Below are 21,062 nucleotides of genomic sequence, written 5' to 3'. Positions count from 1 at the left end.
AATAATGAAAAGGCAAAACCTATAATGAAAATCTAGCATTCATGAGTTCATATGCACCAGAAAACATAGCCACATACTATATAAAAAGTAAAGTAAAAACCATTGATAATAAAGGGAGAAATTGACAGTGATCCCTAAGCGAAAATATATGTTTTTCTCACAATCCATGACACGCACATGAACCAAAAGAAAAGCAGTTTATAAAAATCTCTATGAGATATCATTTCACAAATGAGATACCATCTCACACCAGTTAGAATGGCGATCATTGAAAAGTCAGGAAACAACAGGTGCTGGAGAGGATGTGGAGAAATAGGAACACTTTTACACTGTTGGTGGGAGTGTAAACTAGTTCAACCATTGTGGAAGACAGTGTGGCGATTCCTCAAGGATCTAGAACTAGAAATACCATTTGACCCAGTCATCCCATTACTGGGTATATACCCAAAGGATTATAAATCATGCTACTATAAAGACACACGCACACGTATGTTTATTGTGGCACTATTCACAATAGCAAAGACTTGGGACCAACCCAAATGTCCATCAATGATAGACTGGATTAAGAAAATGTGGCACATATACACCATGGAATACTATGCAGCCAAAAAAGGGTGAGTTCATGTCCTTTGCAAGGACATGGATGAAGCTGGAAACCATCATTCTCAGCAAACTATCACAAGGACAGAAAACCAAACAACGCATGTTCTCACTCACAGGAGGGAAGTGAACAATGAGAACAGTACTTGGACACAGGGCGGGGAACATCACACACTGGGGCCTGTCGGTGGGTGGAGGCCTCGGGGAGGATAGCATTAGGAGAAATACCTAATGTAAATGATGAGTTGATGGGTGCAGCAAACCAACATGGCACATGTATACCTATGTAACAAACCTGCACGTTGTGTACATGTACCCTAGAACTTAAAGTATTAAAAAAAAACTCAGTAATATATTTAGTTAAGGAGCTATAATTCACATAAATTATATAGCACACAATACTAAATAGATTTTTTAATATGCTCTGTTCTCTGAAAATAGAAATTAGATCTTCCACAAAAATTGACCTATATAAACAACATTTTACACAGTAATATTTTGGTACCTATGATTATGTACAGAGGGAAACCTGTTTCTACTTGGACTCCAATCACAAGTGACTGCTTCTGAAGGAGTGTAAAAATTATTCCCATGAGCTGGGTGTGGTGGCATGTACCTATAGTACCAGCTACTTAGGAGGCTGAAGCAGAAGGATTTCTTGAGCCCAGCAGTTCAAGGCTGTAGTGAATTAAGACTGTGCCACTGCATTCCAGCCTGGGTGACAGAATGAGACCTTGTCTAAAAAAGAAAAATGTTCCCACTGGCAAGAATTCTGTTGTTTTGATATCTCCCAACACACAAAAAGAGAATTAGACAGGGGATAAAACTGCTGGGCCACTCTAACAGAAGAGATCCCAACCCCAACTAAATAAGAATATAGGCAGTCTACACTGTCCAGATAGTAAGGCAAGGATAAAATGATGTAAAGTTAATAAACACTGTACGCTATGTGTAAAGCAAACTCTTATAAACACACAAAGACTGAGAAATTTCTACCAAAGTATGAATACAAAACAAAAATGTGAAATCTTGGTTCAAACTGGCATGACACTAGTTAACAGAGGACATTTAGGTCAGACAGAGTCAACAGAAACCAAAAAGAAATCCGGGTGAAAACAGAAACTTTTTCCTTGGCTAGTGAGTTTTAATTGGATATTTCTTGAAGAACTTTAACTTTTCTCTCATAATTGCCATCTATTGCCTTTGTGCTCTATGTTTATACTAAGCACACTGTCACATGTTTTTGTTACTTTACTGTATTCCCTTCAGCCTCTATATCTTGTCTATCATTGACATAACGTGTTCAGCACACTTTTCTTCTTCACCCAAAATTGCCGTAACACGCCCCCCAAATTTGCTAGTATTTGAGAATGGACTATGTAACTCATTTAAACCAGGGCAGCAGCATCTGCCAGCACTAGACTTTAAGGGCTAAGTTAGGTGTGAGCTTATTATATGGCTTTTAAGGGTGAAGGAACTGAATAATATATTATGAAGATTAATATCTCAGGGTGACTAGACACTTCTTCATGCTGGGCTAGTTCACCTCTTTGGGATGGAGGACTGAGCTATAAGAAGAAATATCTTCTAGTATTTAAAACCAAAAAATCCCACATCTTCTCAGGACAGAATCAAGTGAGAAACAGATGCTTCAGTCAAACTGCCACTAAACAGTGATAACTATAACATTTTGCCCTGATATAGTAGACTTTTTGTTTGGGAAAATGATTCTGAGATTTTTACAAATAGACTATCTAGTCTACAGAGCAATACTACTGAGTTTGGTGACTACAGGAAAGTAATAGTTCTTGTATAACAATGGAAAAAGTGAGTTGTACTGTACTTTCTGGTTTGGAAAGTAATATATTGCTATGTATATAGCCAATAATAAATTTTATTTAATATGTAAGTAAAAGTTAATAAAAAAAATTCCTGTTTTTTTCTACTTTGAAAACTAAAAAGTAAGAGATAAGAAAATTTAAAAAATTTACCATTTAAGTCTCTTTGATTCTGGAAATATTTTAATTAGGTTCTACTTTAAAAAAAAAGTAGTTTCCTTATTACCTCCACAGTGAGTACATTAACTACATTTTCACAAACAGAAAACTTACATAGATTCAACTGTTTACAAGACGTCTCCATATAACACATGTGAAATATATGAACTTCTTTAATGTATATATTTATGACTCTTACATCTGGTACCTTTTAAAACAGCTACCATATAGTATGCTTCTTTCCTATAAGTTAATTAATATATGACTATTTAAGGTGAGAAGAGTCTCTTTTGAAGAATTACAATAGTTATATTCATACCATGGGAAATCAATAGTTTTTCTAAACCTAAGTTTCAAGCTAAAGCTTTAGCAATTTAAGTTATTTAACTACCAATGCATGAAATTCTTATCAGATTGTCCCATTTGGATTACAGTTTAAGTCATTTCAAGTGGTTCACAATTATTTGTGCATTGGTGAGGGGGAAAAGCACCAAGGATAATAAATTGATTTTTCACATCACAGATGAAATCACAGCACAATGATTTCAATATCCCTTCAAAAATCTAATCATTTATAAAGAGCATTTATTTCAAACGCTCAATCTTCTAAGCTTTCTTAGTGTGATCAATTGATACACTAGGGATAAGAATGGAAATGGTTAAAAACAGATGCTATACATAATAACTAACTTAACAGAATTCAGATTTCTCCTAACATTGTTGATTTCCATTTTTGAACTGACTTCTTTAGATCTAAAAAGAACTCTGAAAATAAGTGTAACATTTATACACTTGTCAACTATACTTAAAAAGAAACTCTAAAGGTGCCTTTCTTGTCAACATACGAAACAAAAGTTTTCCTGATGAACAAGGCACCTTGTATGGTAAGGAAATATGTAAAGAAAATATTTTCTACAAATTAATATATAAATCTATATGCACAAAGGTATAGTTCTCCCAGCTGCATATGTAATATTTTAAATAACACATAATAAAAAAATTCAAAACACAGATTGAAAAAATAACCCATGTAGCTAATACTCCAGTTGTTAAATATTGCAGCATATATGTCACTGTAACAATTGGGAAAGATATTCTAATCTAAACAGTTAATGAAATCTCTTTGGAAAGACACTTTAAAAGTCCCCAATATGTAACCCTGGCTGTCAAATTTCAATCTAGAAGATTTAACAGTTAAGATACAATCCCATGAAAATAAAAGTGTGCACAAAGGCCATCTCATCAGACTCTGCAGTACATAGCATTACTGGTGTGACTTTGGTACAAGCCTGCTGGGCTTTTATGTTCCTTTTCATTACTATGTGCACATGGTAAACATCATATTAACAATAATCGATTTTTATCACTATAAGTTTTGCTACTCACAGAATGCTAACAAACATCGTTTTAAACATTTCCAGATCATGACAAAAGTTCCTTACCTGAATATAAACAAAGAAACCCTTAGATTTAAAAACATTTTTAAGTGAACACATAAATGCATAAGGAGAAACGTAAGAACATACTATTTTTATAAGCATAAAAAGTTCCAGCTTCTGCTAAGATTTCATTTCTTTTTCCCAGTGTTTTTTTTGTGTTCATGCGTTTCTGTTTTGCTAGCTATATTCTTTTTCCGAGATGAGGTATTAGGAACAACTGCACTAGAAGGTCCACTTGTAGCTACACAAAACAAAAACAAAAACAAAAAACTATTGCTTAAATTTACACAAACAATCCAAGTTCAAATAATACTGCTGATTGACAGAACAATTCTTGTTATAATTGTGATGTAAATGAAATGTAAAAATTTAATATAGCATTTTTAACCTTTTACTTTTCAGAATTCAACACAAATATAGAAAGGTAATGACAATGGTCTGTGTTCACAAACTTAATTTCTCATTTTACTCTACATTCTTCCTAGGAAATGAATATATTTTCATAATTTTTAACTACCATCCATTGTGCTAATGATTTTTAAATTTATACTTCTGGCCTGGGCCTTTTCCTTTAGCTCAAGATATGTATATACAACTGCCAATTGAAACTTTCTTTAAAGATATCTGACAAGAAAGACAAACTTAATGTGCATAAACTGAACTCATCATTTTCCCTACAAGCATCTATTTCCTCTTGTATCTTCTATCTTATCCCTCTCTAAAAAGCTAAAAGGTAAGAAAACTAGACGCACTCTTGACTTAGGAATCATCCTTCCATGTCTAAACCAACATGAAGTCTTAATGAATTATCAAAAAACTATTCTAGGCCAGGCAGGGTGATTCATGCCTGTAATCCCAACACTTTGGAGGGCCAACGTGGGAGGATCGCTTGAGCCCAGAAGTTCAAGACCAGCCCTGGCAACATAGTGAGACCCCCTTCTCTACAAAAAACTTAAAAAATTAGCTGGGTGTGGTGGCACATACTTATAGTCTCAGCTAATCAGGAGGCCAAGGTAGGAAGATTGCTTGAGCCTGGTAGGTTGAGGCTGCAGTGAGCCATGATTGCACCACTGCAGTCCAGCTTAGGTAAGAGAATAAGACCTTGTCTCAAAAGAATAAATAAATAAATAAATAAATACAATAAAAAACCATTCTAGGTGGCATTACATTATTACATTTCTACTATGGATGAATAGATGTATGGGTAAGCTCCTATTAGACCAATCTTCCCACAGATAACAAATATACACTCTGTACTAAATATGAGGAAGAACTACCTGAAGACACTAAATAGTGAATAAGAGCAGGCCGTTATTAGACAAGAATCAGCACTTGGAAAAAGGGAACAATATGAAATAAGATTCCTATTCTTTTTAGCCTGAGGACAGGCCCTAACATGCACCATGTAAAATGGCTACAAGTCCAACATAAGAAGCAGAAGACAAGTATTGCAGCAACTACAGCTGCTAGAAAGTAAGGTGGAAAATCTCAAAAAGGATGAGCCCACAATTCTATTTGTAAATGATGGTCAAATGTATGGCATGAGCAGAGTAAAGCCCAAGGAGCTCAGCTAAAGCAAAAAATGAACTGAAATTTTTGCCAGCTACTTCACGGAACACCATATTTTACAATCTGAGCTCAGCCAAGGCTAACTCTTTGTTTAAAAACAAACAAAACAATATTTTTTGGAGGAACATAACAGAAATAACAAAATCCAGAGTTTCTATAACATACCATTCACAATGTCTACAATATAATCCAAAATTAATATACTAAGAAACAGAAAAACATCTTTCTTGCTGAGAATGCATAAATTGATACAGATCACTTTGGAGATGAGTCAGGTTAACAGACAAAAATTTTAAAGCAGCAATTCTAACTATGCTCTAGGACAAAGAAACGTAAGTTTATAATGAATAAAAGGAGAAAAATCCCTGCAAAAAAACTATTTAAAAGAATCAAACAGAACATCTAAAAGAATAAATATCTGAAATAAAAGGTCTGAAATAAAAACTAGATGGGTTTAACAACAGAATGAAAAGTAGAAGTAAAAGTAAACATCAACCAAATCAACATCAACCAATCAACATCTTTTTTGGAGTATTATCAAAAATGAAAAAAAAAAGACATAAATATGCCATAATAAACCTGCTGAAAATCAAAGATAAAGAGAAAACATTGAAAGCAAGCACAGAAAAACAACCAATTGCATTTATGCAAACAGTAATTCAAATTAACTAAGTCTTCTTATCAGAAACAATGAGAACCAGAAGACAGTGGAATATCATTAAAGTGCTGAAATAAAAAATTTTCTACCCAGAATTCTCTATTCGGCAAAAACTACACTGCAAGAATGAAGGCAAAACAAAGCCATTTTTTAGACACAATAAAATGAATACAATTTGTTGCCAACAGACCTGAAGATTAAGAAATGCTAAAAAGCTTCAGGCTGAAGGCAAATGAAACCAGATGGAAACACAGACTTCAAAGAAGGAATAAAGAGTAAAAAATATGGCAAATATATGGATAGATATAGAATCTTTTTCTCCTCTAAGTTTCTTTAAAATACATATGACTGTTTAAAGCAAATATCACAACATTGTATTGTAGTGTTTATAATATATGTGGAAGTAACACATAAGGATAACTATGTGTAAAGAATGGGAAGAAGGTAAGGTAAATGAATCTATACAGTGGCAAGATTTCTACATTTTACTTTCAGTGGTACAAAATTAACCCTAAGTAGATGGTGAAAAATTAGGAATATATATTTAGAGCAGCAAAAAAAAAATGCAAAAAGATATAGCAAAAGTCCATAGAAAAAGTTAAATAAAATTCTTAAAAATATTGAATTAGTACAAAATAAGGTAGAGTAGGAAAGAATAAAGGTATAATAATCAAAAGGAATAAACAGAAAACATAAGAAAGTAGTAGACTAACCTCAACATATCAACAATTACATTAAATGTTAATGAACTGTAAACTGCAACCATAAGGCAGATATTGTTAGAATGCCTTGCATAAAGAAAGTTTGATGAGCTACATCACATCAGATAAAATAAAACAAAGCATTACTGGAAATTAAAGAGAAAAAAAGTCACGATAATAAATGAGTCAATATATTAGGAACATCCAATAATCAAATATGCATTTAATTATATAACAGAGCTCCAAAACACAAAAAGCAAAATCTACCAAATTAAAGGGAGAAACAGACAATTCTGCAGTTGTGAGTGTAATCGCTCTCTGTACAATTGATAGAACAATCAATCCCTTCATTGACCACCCCTCTGCCAAAGAAAAACCAAATAGTAACGACAGACTATCTGAACATTATCAACCTTGACCTCATGCATAATGATAAAATAGTGTCCATTAGGATCAATGAACTATAAGATAAACATTTGGGTTTATTTTTTTAGTACACAAATTATATTCAAAACATTCCAGATGTTAAGCCATAAAATAAGTCCAACATTTAAAAGACTGAAACCACACAGTGTATGTTTTTATAACTGCAATGCAACTAAATAAGAAATCGATTAAAAACAATAAAAAACCCCTGAATATTTGGAATTTAACCAATATACTTCTAAATATGCAATGGATTAAAGAAAAAATCACAAACTAGAAAGTATTTCTAACTGAATGATAATGAAAATACAGTATAACTTTAGTGAGACATAACTAAAATGCTTAGAGGGAAACTTAAAGGTTTAAATGTTTGAAATAGATAACAATCAATGACCTAAGAAACTAGAAATAGAGGATAAAAGTAAACCCAAAGTAAGTAGGACACAGAAAATAATTTTTAAAATAATTAAAATAATTAATTTAAAATAATTATTTTAATTTTGTTTTAAGGCTGGGCGCGGTGGCTCACACCTGTAATCTCAGCACTTTGGGAGGCTGAGACAGGCAAATCACCTGAGGTCAGGAGTTCAAGACCAGCCTGGCCAACATGGTGAAACCCCATCTCTTCTAAAAACACAAAAAAATTAGCCAGCTGTGGTGGCGGTCACCTGTAATCCCAGCTACTCAGGAGGCCGAGACAGGAGAATCGCTTGAACTCGGGAAGTGGAGGTTGCAGTGAGCCGAGATCACACCATTGCACTCCAGCCTAGGCAACAGAGGGAGACTCTGTCTCAAAAAAAAAAAAAAAAAATTGTGTTTTAAACATAAAACCAACAGAAATACAAAGAGCCAAAAGTTGGTTTATAGATTCAATGCCATCCCCATCAAGCTACCAATGACTTTCTTCACAGAATTGGAAAAAACTACTTTAAAGTTCATATGGAACCAAAATAGAGCTGGCATCGCCAAGTCAATCCTAAGCCAAAAGAACAAAGCTGGAGGCATCACGCTACCTGACTTCAAACTATACTACAAGGCTACAGTAATCAAAACAGCATGGTACTGGTACCACAACAGAGACATAGATCAATGGAACAGAACAGAGCCCTCAGAAATGATGTCGCATATCTACAACTATCTGATCTTTGACAAACCTGACAAAAACAAGAAATGGGGAAAGGATTCCCTATTTAACAAATGGTGCTGGGAAAACTGGCTAGCCATATGTAGAAAGCTGAAACTGGATCCCTTCCTTACACCTTACACAAAAATTAATTCAAGATGGATTAAAGACTTAAATGTTAGACCTAAAACCATTAAAATCCTACAAGAAAACCTAGGCAATACCATTCAGGACATAGGCATGGGCAAGGACTTCATGTCTAAAACACCAAAAGCAATGGCAACAAAAGCCAAAATTGACAAATGGGATCTAATTAAACTAAAGAGCTTCTGCACAGCAAAAGAAACTACCATCAGAGTGAACAGGCAACCTACAGAATGGGAGAAAAGTTTTGCAACCTACTCATCTGACAAAGGGCTAATATCCAGAATCTACAATGAACTCAAGCAAATTTACAAGAAAAAAACAAACAACCCCATCAAAAAGTGGGCGAAGGACATGAACAGACACTTCTCAAAAGAAGACATTTATGCAGCCAAAAAACACATGCAAAAATGCTCATCATCACTGGCCATCAGAGAAATGCAAATCAAAACCACAACCATCTCACACCAGTTAGAATGGCCATCATTAAAAAGTCAGGAAACAACAGGTGCTGGAGAGGATGTGGAGAAATAGGAACACTGTTGGTGGGACTGTAAACTAGTTCAACCATTGTGGAAGTCAGTGTGGCGATTCCTCAGGGATCTAGAACTAGAAATATCATTTGACCCAGCCATCCCATTACTGGGTATATACCCAAAGGACTATAAATCATGCTGCTATAAAGACACATGCACACGTATGTTTATTGCGGCACTATTCACAATAGCAAAGACTTGGAACCAACCCAAATGTCCAACAACGATAGACTGGATTAAGAAAATGTGGCACATATACACCATGGAATACTATGCAGCCATAAAAAAATGATGAGTTCGTGTCCTTTGTAGGGACATGGATGAAACTGGAAACCATCATTCTCAGCAAACTATGGCAAGGACAAAAAACCAAACACCGCATGTTCTCACTCATAGGTGGGAATTGAACAATGAGAACTCATGGACACAGGAAGGGGAACATCACACTCCAGGGACTGTTGTGGGGTGGGGGGAGGGGGGAGGGACAGCATTAGGAGATATACCTAATGCTAAATGACGAGTTAATGGGTGCAGCAAAACAACATGGCACATGGATACATATGTAACAAACCTGCACATTGTGCACATGTACTCTAAAACCTAAAGTATAATAATAAATAAAAAAAAAAAAGTCAACAAAATTGATAAATCCCTAGTGAGAATGATCACAAAAAAAAAATAGAACACAAATGACCAGTATCATGAATAACATTAGCTATTACCACATTCATTAAAAAGACAATAAAAGAGCAACAAATTTGACAACTTAGATAAAATGAACAAATTCCTAAAAAAATACCACTATCAAAAGTATCACAAAAAGGAAACATAAATTCTATCAAAATTAATTGATACAAAATTAATTCTATCAAACATTCAAGGAAGAAACAAAAATCTTATAAAAGCTCAGAAAATAGAAAGCACTTCCCAATTATTTTATGAAGCTAGCATTACTCTGATACCAAAACCTGGAAAAAGGCATTGCAAAAACAGAAACAAAAAAAACTACAGACGAATATCCTATCCTTCACAAATGCAGATGCAAATTTCTTCAGAATCAAATTTAACTATCTTTTGTCAGCATTTTTCTATCTTAACTTCGTGGCACATCTGATTATACTGTCGATCCTTCCTGAAATGCTCTCTTACCCTGACTTCCAAGATACTACTCTATCATGATATTCTGTTTCTCTGATCCTTCTACTTTTCTGGTTGATGATCCTTCTTTTTCCTGCTTTCTTATCCCAGACAGTGACATGCTACTCTGTTCATTTGTCTTACCCTGTGTTTTTTTCCTCAGAGAATTTTATAGACCTTCATATATACAATATATCATAACTGAGTAGGGTTCATCCTAAGGATGCAAGGCTGACTTAACAGTTAAAATGTCAAACATAACACCATTTTTACTTTATTACTTAAAAATGTATATGAACTAATGCATTTATTATGTGTCTAAAGAACAATGTACTATGAGTCAAAATGTATTCAAATCCTAGGACTACTGACTACTAGCTATGTAAGCTGAGATTAAGTTACTATCTCTGTTACTTTTTTCATCTGTAATGGACATAAGAATGGTATTGACCTCTAAAGGTTATGGTGAGAACTATGAGAATTAACAGAAAAATGCTTATAATATAAAGAACTATACAAATGTTAGCTTTGTGTGGCATATGGGATGCATCACAACTTATGTTTAAGATACTTATCCAATTGTCTGTTGTTTCACATACTTATTAGTTGCAATGTGCAAGATTCAAATCTGTAAGATTTGTGGTTTAAGATATTGCCCCTGACTTAGAAGGCCTGATAATCTGATAGAGCTATAATCAGGTATAATAGATCAAATCAGTAGCACAGAGTGTTATTGAAGTTCTTGTTTTGATATTCATATAAATACATTATCAGTGGAAGAGGTTGGGTTGCGTCTTGAAGGATGTGAGGTAAAAGGGAAAACATTTTAATAGAAAAAAATGGCATGAATGCTAAGGGAATTTATTTGGGGAAAAGTAAGGGGAACAGTTTGGATACAGTATAACAATTAATATCAGTTACCATTTAGTAAGTGTTTACTATGTGTGCCAAGTACTTTATATATAAGATTGCAATCATTTCTGACAATTTTATGAAGAAGGTACTATTAACCTGATTTTATGACTATGAGACTAAGGATCAGAGAGGTTAAGTAACTTGTCCAGAGTCACATAGCTAATAAGTAGCAGAACTGAGATTTTAATCTAGGTTTCTCTGACTGTTAAGCACAAACTCTTAACCAAAAGAACATTTGAGAGCACTAGAGGAAAAGAATGAAGACCTCTGCAATGAGGCTGTTGTCAAAGCCTTGGAGGTATATGAAATTCTCTGAGGAAAAAAGATATAGAGTAAGAAAAATGAATATCATGAGTATCATGTTCTTGTCTGGGATAAGAAAGTAGAAAGAAGAAGGATCATCAAACAAGAAAAGTAGAGGAATAAGATAAATGGATAGAATATCACAATAGAGTAATAGGGTAAGAGAGCATTTCAGGAAGGGTCAAAAATACAATTAAATGTGCCACGAAATTAAAGTAGAAAAATGCTAATAAAAGATAGTTAATTTTGGTAGTTACATAATCAGACGGAGAATGGAGAGATGAAAATATCAGGAAAGAGAAAACAATTTTTTTCTTTCTTTTTTTTAATACTTGAGACAGGGTCTTGCTGTGCTGCCTAGGTTGGACTTGAACTCCTGGGCTCAGGTAATCCTCATACCTCCAATTCCTGAGTAGCTGGGATTGCAGGTGGGCACCACTATGCCTGGCTCATAGAAATTTTCATACAAGACAAGACGATGCCTTAAACTCAAAAGAAAGGCAAAAGAAGACAGTCCGTAAATTAGTTTGGGGAGAAGTGTGAATGTGAAATATATTTTGTTAACAGATGTGGGGAGAGGGGAAGATAACAGACAAAAAACAACTATGTATCAATTGACTACAATAATAGATTTTTAACCCTTAGGATCATTACGCTCTAGGGAAGTGTAAAGATCCTAATTAAAAACAAATTTAACATTTAAAAAGCAAGTTACTATTCCTCTAATTTCTGTGCAAATCCACAAACTCAACACACACACACCTAACCTGGTTTGCTGCTTGCTTTAGTACTCTTTAAGGTAGCTGGTGGTGTTGGGAGGATCTTTGCAGGTGTGTACGTATTTAAAGATACTTTTTTTCTCATTATTGGACTGGAACGTAAAGCTGTAGAGGCTGAAAAAAATAAACAAACATGTTAATTTAATAATTTCCTGCCAAATATATCTTAACATTATAGAAAATTTCTTATACTTTAGTGACCCTACGAATATTCATAATAACAGAAGAAAATGGTCAAGGTAAATTCAGCAAAATCATCTTTTTTTATAAAAAGATAGTTCTCTTATGGCCTTAGACAAATAGATGTTTTGTTTATACTGTAAATAATAAGCATTTAAACAGTATGCACCAAAGGAATGCCAAGAATAGAGCAACAGACTTTATCCTTTCCTGACAGAAACTGAGGTTTTTAAGGCATGGAAAAGAGCTAATGGCATAGTTTTCTTGCCTGGTAACAGAGTCAGCAATCCCCTCACCAGGTGTGGTAGTTCATGCTGGAATTACAGGCATGAACCACCATGCATGGCCAGGGACTGGGAGGATAAATTTCAACTGGCTAATACAGAAAAATAATTTGACTTATTTATTACTTATAATTTAGTTAGGCAAGACAGGATCGCTTGACCCTAGGAGTTCAAGACCAGCCTGGGCAACACAGGGAGGCCTCATTTCTATAGAAAATTTAAAAATTAGCTGGGCCTGTGGTTCCAGCTACTCGGGAGGCTGAGGTAGAAGGACTGCTTGAGCCTGGAAGGTTGAGGCTGTAGTGTGCCATAATTGTGCCACTGCATTCCAGCCTGGGCGAAAGAGCAAGACTCTGTCTCGGGGGGAAAAAAATAAAGAGACAGAGTCTCAAACTGTTTTTCTCTAAAAAAAAAAAAAAAAAAAAAATCACAGATTCAGGGATGTTTCATATACAAATATAATGGTATACTAAACTATCATATTTAGGAATAAACTAATTAAGTTATAAGTAATAAAAGAAACTATTTTCCTATATTAGCCAGTTGAAATTTAACCAAATGAGAGGGAGGGAATTTTAAAGTTGGGTTTTTCCGGTTCTCCTTCTAACTAAGGCAGAGAAATTGAGAGGTGTAAAAAGGAGAAGTAGGGATAATTCTTCAGTATGGAAGCCTCTGGGCAAGGACAGGCCAAAGTAGGGGAGAAGGAGACACTACTGGCATGAGCTTCTAGACTCCCTAAACAAAGGGAGAGGCAGCGTGCTTTTGAAAATCAAGATGTGGGCTAGTTATGGCAAATGTGCCTTTGCTGGTTGACACCTACAATGAATGATTATACATTTAACTGAAAGAGCTCAAAGTAGTCACTAATGAAAATAATCCAGTGACAAAAAGTCCTTAAAATATCATAAAACAACATAGCTTTACTTAGCCCTTTTCTGCTTGCATATTTTTACCCTACTCTATGAACTTCCATCACTCACTTATCCTAATTAATATACCTACTCCTTTTTCTCCAATCTGATATTATCACTTCCCCATTGTAAGCTATCCTCTAGTATTAATATTTATTAATTTTGTGTTAGATGAGAAAAAAACTGGGAAGGACAGAGAATGATTAACAGTTCCTTTTCCCTTGTTATAAACACCACAAAATGAATATAATTCTATGTATATGATGCTACAGCTTGATAACTCAGAGAACTGCAAATAATATAAATATCCTATAATTTAATAAATATTATTCCTATAGTTACTCTATACAATACACGATTCAAATACTTTCATCATAACTGCACCCTATTTTCTTTGCTATTCAAAAATAATAAGAAAAATAGAGGCTTTAGAAGACCTGGGTTTTAGTCTTGCTTGACCATTAATTCATTGATTTCCTCAACTGCGTCTTTCTACGATTTTTTTCTTTAAATAGTAAAGCTGTTCTTAAGTGAAATCTTAAATAAAATAGACCAAAGCAGATACTCTGGTTGAAGCAGCCATGAAAGACACAAGCCCTAACTATTCAGCATCTTTTTCTTCCTCATGGAATTTCCAAAGACCCTTGGGAATACAGTTTGAAGACCAATGAACTAGATTATCTCTAAGGTTTATCCAATTCTATGAGCCACATTAAGTACATTTACTTTATCATCTAGTTCTGTTAGCAACTAATTGCATGAAATTTTAAGAGAGCTAGAGGGACTGAGGTACAATTTGTATCCATGATATAGAGAAGAGCTAATTAGAAATTAGCACAACTGGAAAAAGAATCTAATATCCTTTGCCTCATTAATATCCTTCAATAATACACTCTGATGAACTGAATTCACTAACCACAAAATGAATCCATCAAGAGTACCACAGAACAAACCTTATAATATTATCTTTTTGAAAATATTCTACTAAAATTATCCTTTCATAACAAACACGTCACTACTATTTCTATTACCTTCAAATCATTCACTGCAAGTCTTCTAAAATCTAATAGTGTTGATATCTACCCCTAAATTCTTATTTACAAATTAGAATTCTTTAATCTCTATTTTAAGATTTCAAATCCTTGCCCCAGGGAAGCAATGAAACATCATTAAGGGTGAAGGGGTAAACTAGAATTTATTCAGGTTCTCCACTGCATTCTGAGGTAACAGCATTGTCCATTCTATTAAGTTATAGAGAATATAAAAGGAGATGACCACCTTCATTTTCCTGTCTCTGACCTTTATCACTTGGAGAAGTTATTTCATTTGGAGTATTATCAATTTTCAGAATCGGACACATTTATATGCAAATTTTAAAATTAAGACCTACTTCCTAAAACCATCCCTAAAGTGAAATATTTTAGAACACTCACCAGTATACATCTTTATTACTGTTAATGATTGAAAACTGGCCTCTACTACCAAAAATGGAAGAAAAGGGAAAGGTCACTACTTTTTATAAATGCAGGGGGTATCATTTAGACAGAATATAAAGAGAATAGAGCTCTCTAGAATTATACAATGTGATGGCCCAGGAAAGAGAAGAGAATGACAGTCAGACATAAAAGTGGCATTCATTCCGAGAGCTCTAATATCTCATTTTATTCTTGAGCAAAATTTATTTACAGCACTCAGAAAAAGAGGAATGATATACAAAGAAAGTTTGTCACTTTCTAAGATATGACTAGAATAGTAAGATTCTTAGCTCTAAGCAAAGCACTCTCTCCCAAAACTAATGCTTTCCAAACTGGAATTTCCAAAGTACTGAGGAATCCTATAGAGCTGAAAACAACAACTGGCAGCTGACTTCTCACACCTAAAAAGGAAGCCCTGAACATTTCCCAAAATGATGTCCCTCAGAATAGTGCCACATGATATTTAATGTGTTACCAAAAAAGTGTTTTCTAAAAAATAAATTTTGGAAAATCTGGGTTATACAGCTTTCTTTACAGAAGAATGTCAGCCTTTTATATGCTAATGTAGCTATACCTCTCCAAAGGGAGGTGGGATATAACATAGTTTCTAAAACTTATTTAACCATGAACATCTTTTCTTCAAACACACAAATTAACCTCTTCAGAATGTTTTCTGAGATACACAATTTGAAAAATTGTTGTCCTAATTTGCTGTCTTTTAGTTAAAAGCTCTAACTACTTACCAAAGGTAGTCAGGAGATGAGTGTGTATGAATGGGTTAATGTGGACTGATATTTTGCAGTTTTAAAAAACTTTGCTATAAAATGATATACAATAGGAATATGAGATTTCTAGCAAACATAGTTTTAACAAAAGACCACAACCCTATATTTTGTTGACTTCTACTGCTATTGTTTTTTTTTTTTTTTGGTAAGAAGAAAAGATTTGGGCAGAGAGTAAAAAAAAGAGGTACAGTTCACATTACACCAAAGAATTCCTAATAATGTCCCTTTACACTCCTTTGTCCCCTAAACTTCTGCTTCTACTCATTACCACTAACTGCTTTTATGTTATTACAATTCCTGTTATATTCAGATACTATGTAGTTGCCCAGCAACTAAATAATAACAATGAAAGAAAAATTTCCTACAAATTTCAGCGGTCTTCCGTGGAACGTCAGATGATGGAGAAGCAATGGAAGCAAGAAATTCATCCACTTGCTTTAAAGATAGGGCATTATGAAGAGTTTCTAGAGGACAAATAGATGGCACCATGGAATACAATTCAAAGCCTAGAAGAGAAAAAAACCAAAAACAAAAAATAAAAGATGGATATTTTAAAAATCAGTAATTAAAAAGGAAGCCTACTGCTTAGAACTGGACAGTTTAGGTCTTTTCGATCTATCACATGCAAACACACAATATCTCTGAAGTCATGACACCAGATGCTATGCAATATGGAGCTGGAACAAGATGTGACAAAGATTTCTTTTTAAATGTAATCATATAGTATAGCATGCACACAATTTCATTCTATATTGGTAAAATCTAAGAATAATACTTTAAAAAACCTAGGGGAAAAAAAAACAAAGAAATACAAGTTTTCAGTTTTTATTTTTTGAAGTCAGGTCTATTCAGTAGGTGAATAAGCTGATGCCACATGATGTATCCCTGATGCCAGGACGCTAACAGTAAGTACTTGTTGCAAAATTATATAATTACTTGTGAATAATTATTTTAGGTACTTTTCCAGGCATGCCAAGACCAATGATACTCTCTAGTATGAGCCCCAAACAACATTCATTCATTCTGCTGGAATAAAAATTCTAAAACGTATTTCACCTACCTTTACTGAATTAACACATAATTATATTACTAGGAATCACTGGCTGTGTAAAGTTAGGCCAAGTAAAAAGCAATACAAAATACAAATATGTTCCTATTTAACAACGGCACAGAAATACAAAAATTTTACGAAACAACCATGCAAATATGTATTAATACCATCAGTGAAACAAAAGCACTTAAATACACAGTTTATGTTTTTAAACAAATAGGATATAGGTTATTCACTTTTTTAAAAAAGAAAATTGCCTGTTTATTTAAACTTTATTCAACTGAATGGCTTTTAAAATTGCTTTCATATACTGTTAAAAATAACGAGTCTTTCTGCATCTACTCTTCCAAAAATTCAAACTAATTTCCCCAAATTAAATACTTATAATAAATAAAGTTTAAGTCAAATATCATTAAAAGTAAAAATTAACCTCAGACTGCAAGACTCTGCTTCAATAAGCGTGTGCTCATTTTTAAATTGACTGATGTTTGATTTATTTAAATATTGAAGGAAATATTGACCCAAGAACTGCCTAATTCTCAGTAAGAATACAGAAACTTTGGTTAAAAGACAATCTAATCTTCCTAGGAAAATAACCAAAGGACTTGCAAAACTGATATGTCTGATTTTCAGGTGCAAACCAAAGCATGACAGAACATTACACATATTTTAAAAACAAAAACAAAACTATAATATAACAGCAGCTAAAGCACCTAAATTAAGCACTAAAGAAATTAGGCTTGCACAACTGTTACTTTTTTTTATAAGTACAAGATTCATGCAAATGAGCGCAAACCCTTTCTTTGCATTACACTAAACTTAACGATGAGATCTTTTCTTCTTTCCTCACAAAGTTTATAAATCTTTTATAGCAATTATTTTATTTCATTTGCCTGCTAGATTTTATAACAGGCAAATGACAATATAATTAAGTTCCTCTAGACTACATTTTTTCCACTTATCTTTAGTAAACTTTTCCTTTAATGCACAATGAAAGGGTTAGCGCAGCAATTTAAAAAGCCACCCTGCTGACATGTTTAGAAGCTATAAAAACATACCACTGGAGCCTAGAAATTCCACAGAGGAAACGGACCAGCACCTATAGAGGTGTAGGTGTTCTGCACAGAGGCCCAGAAAATAAGGTAAAGCACTGTCAGGAGATACTTGTTTCACCATGTTCCTTGAACTAAAGATGAAGGGAGGGGTAAGTCCATGATATGTGTTAAAGATGGAAATAACATGAAAGTTAGGGGAAATAAAAAGTAAAAGGAAGAGTCAAATGACAATTCATAGGACAGATAAGACAACACAGTATTAAAAATGGAAAAAAGGAAACCTTAAAACTCAAAAGAAATATTTGTAGAATAGAAAGGAATGCATCTTATGTGCATTTGTATGTGCGGAAAATCCACCTTTTTAAAAAAGAGCCTAAACCAAAGGAATATGAAATTACTCTATTTTCTATTAAATTTAACATAAATATTTTTCATTTTTAAAAACCTTCAGTTAAACACAGATTCTCCTAGATAATAATACCTCAAATATTGGTTTTAAACACACAGCATTCAGTACAAAAGCTATGGTCTTAAACCTGCAATGTCTCTTCTTAGAATTTTTGTGGCTTCTCTTTTTCTTGTGACTTCTGTGTTTCTTCTAAGAGGTTCTTAGGCATACGGGTTCTTTAGAAGCTGCAGCTGTATCAAATAAGAATCACTTTCTTCAAAAAGTAGCATTTAAACAGCTACAATGAAGGGAAAGTACATCAAGCTTTAAGGCTAAATTTTTACTTGTTGAGGATGAGATCTTCTTATTCCACCTTCAAGAATTATTAGTGCACTGTTATTTAGATGTGTTGTTAAAGGATCCAGAAGGGGGAGAATGACCATAAACTTGTGTTGAATTCTTTAGCTTCATAAAAATTTCTGAAAGATCTGACTTGAGTTTTTGAAAGACTTACTTGCAGTTAAAAAGAAAAAGAGTTCCAGCGATAAAAGTATCTTCATTCCATGTATAATACAAGCAAAAATCTGTAAGTTCTCTTTTAAATTCTTTGATCCTGAATTATTGTAAAGTGATCAGTAAATATTCCCTCTTGCCCCACAATATCAAGCTCTATGTTAGAAGTTGTAATGCAGCAATAATTCCTTTTACAAATAATGGTCATGAAACACTTTCCTATTCAGCCTTAAAAATGGAATTTAACAGAATTGGGTTTCTAGATCTTAACTTAATCTTCTTCCTATCAGGAGTCCTCTAAATTTTAAGAAAAAGCAGTGGTACTAAAAAGAATTGGTTGCTTGATAATAGCAAACCACATTGCTACACGAGAACAAAGTGAATGATGGACAAAGTTTTCAGAGTGCTCCAGACCAAACAGGGTTTTGCTTTAGAAAAATAGCCAGGAATAGACGATGTTATAGAGTGAAATATGCATCAGCAGGTGCCCAAGAATTTTTCAAAGACACATCTTATTTGGCTATTTGACATGAGTGGCTCTGTATTTTTGTTTAAATATCTCAATAAAACAACCATGTGATCAGAGAATTAGGAAGAAAAAAGTTATTGAGAATTAAGAAAAATTAAAGAATACTAATTGTAGTTAAAAAATTTGTGTAGACTGATCATCTGAGAAATTAGAAGAAATTTTCAGGTGTTAATTTAGCATTAAAACTCATCATCATTGTGGTCATTAAAAGTTTGATGAGTAATGTTAAATTATTATGTAAATTACAGCTGAAAAGGGAGCTAGACAGTATCAATAATTTGGGTGAATAACAAGTTGGAATTGTATGGCAATTGACATTAAGGATGGAGAAATGAATGATACTGTATACCCCACACTTTGAAATAAAATAAAAATAAAAAAGGGATGAAGCAGGGGAGTATCTTTTAAAATAAAAGCAAAACGTACCATTGGTTGGGTGTCGAGCAAATGAGATAGAAAACCTTTTAACAGCAGAACCGCGTGTGGCGTCTAAGAAAGAGAAAAACAGGTACCTGAAATTCGTAACAGCTACAAAAAGAAGAACACTTAAAAGAAAGAGGGGAAAACAAATATATGTGGAGGTTAGAAAGGTGACATGCAGAAGGGACAATGAGAGAATGTAATAAGGCAAATATTGGTTAAAAGAAGTTAACTAGCCTGATGACAGAGGAAAAGTGTCAAATGAAATATACAAAAGAAAGAAAAGCAAGATGAGCTGGCAATTCTGGTAAACCCATGTTTTACTGTCCAAAATAAATTTGTTGATAAATGAGAAAATGTTTTAAATAAAGATGATCCTGAAAGAGCTAGAGCCACTTTTCTTAACAAAAGGGACATGCTTCCACGAGCCATAAAAAATTCTGAATATTAAAACTTAAGGTATATTAACAACATTAAGAGGATCTCCTTCAGCTAGGGATCCTAAAATATTCTCATCCTGTGTTTATTTTTATAAAAATATTGCCAATATGATATTGTCCTCCACTTATAAACATTCCACTCACTTTAATTAGCTCAATAAGTAAGTGTTAACAATAAATAAAAGTTTAAAAGATCAAAGAAACGCTTATTCTTCATAATATAGACTATCAATTATCTAAAAGAAGAATACACAAAATACTGTTGTAAGTTTTCCATTTCAACATACTTATTGTACAAGTACTCTAAATCTAACTAGAATTAACTGTCTGATGAAACATGGATCCAAGTTGTAGATAACAGAGAGCACTAAGAGTCATTTAGGCAAAAGACGACAGGATTTCACTCGAATCAGTCAGTGGCCTTAGATTTGCCTTTGAGAAATACTGCTCATGGGTGTGTGCATGGGTGTAGGTATGAATCTGTGTGTGCATGTGTGCACATACCATCTATGCAGCCAGAAGAGGTCAGCTTTTTACGATGAGTACGAGCATAATCCTGTAGGTTAGGTGCGCTTGAAGAACCCCCGAGCACCGAGGTGCTAAACAGGCCCGCACAGTGAGACCCTGATGGGAGTTAGAGAAAATACATACACAACGGGTGTTCTTCCATTCACATTGGGAATTCATGCAGCATGCAATTAACA

The 21,062-nt window shown here is 33.8% G+C and overlaps 2 protein-coding genes across 27 annotated transcripts in view; one reads left to right on the top strand and one right to left on the bottom strand.

Annotated features, from left to right (window-relative positions):
• Window positions 1-21,062, top strand: part of GIN1 (gypsy retrotransposon integrase 1) — a 163,390-nt gene that overhangs the window by 41,853 nt on the left and 100,475 nt on the right. The window lies entirely within an intron of this gene.
• The window catches only part of PPIP5K2 (diphosphoinositol pentakisphosphate kinase 2), a 106,796-nt gene that overhangs the window by 19,744 nt on the left and 65,990 nt on the right, over window positions 1-21,062 (bottom strand). For 7 of the 24 annotated variants that reach the window (XM_063612863.1, XM_063612857.1, XM_063612862.1 and 4 more), the window contains 5 exons: window positions 20,863-20,982; window positions 19,925-19,987; window positions 16,328-16,468; window positions 12,316-12,441; window positions 2,604-4,277 (listed from right to left, as the gene is read on the bottom strand). In XM_063612863.1, coding sequence (XP_063468933.1) covers window positions 4,165-4,277; window positions 12,316-12,441; window positions 16,328-16,468; window positions 19,925-19,987; window positions 20,863-20,982 — 563 coding nt within the window. In that variant the 3' untranslated portion in view covers window positions 2,604-4,164. Of the gene's footprint in view, window positions 1-2,603; window positions 4,278-12,070; window positions 12,442-16,327; window positions 16,469-18,071; window positions 18,132-19,924; window positions 19,988-20,862; window positions 20,983-21,062 lie in introns of those variants that run through there. The other 17 variants (XM_063612870.1, XM_063612871.1, XM_063612864.1 and 14 more) reach the window with 6 other exon arrangements.

The sequence above is a fragment of the Symphalangus syndactylus genome, chromosome 11 (assembly GCF_028878055.3).
Source record: "Symphalangus syndactylus isolate Jambi chromosome 11, NHGRI_mSymSyn1-v2.1_pri, whole genome shotgun sequence".
Taxonomy (NCBI): Eukaryota; Metazoa; Chordata; class Mammalia; order Primates; family Hylobatidae; genus Symphalangus; species Symphalangus syndactylus.
The sequence above is the reverse complement of the archived record's forward strand: the minus strand, read 5'-3'. Positions and strand labels throughout refer to the sequence as shown.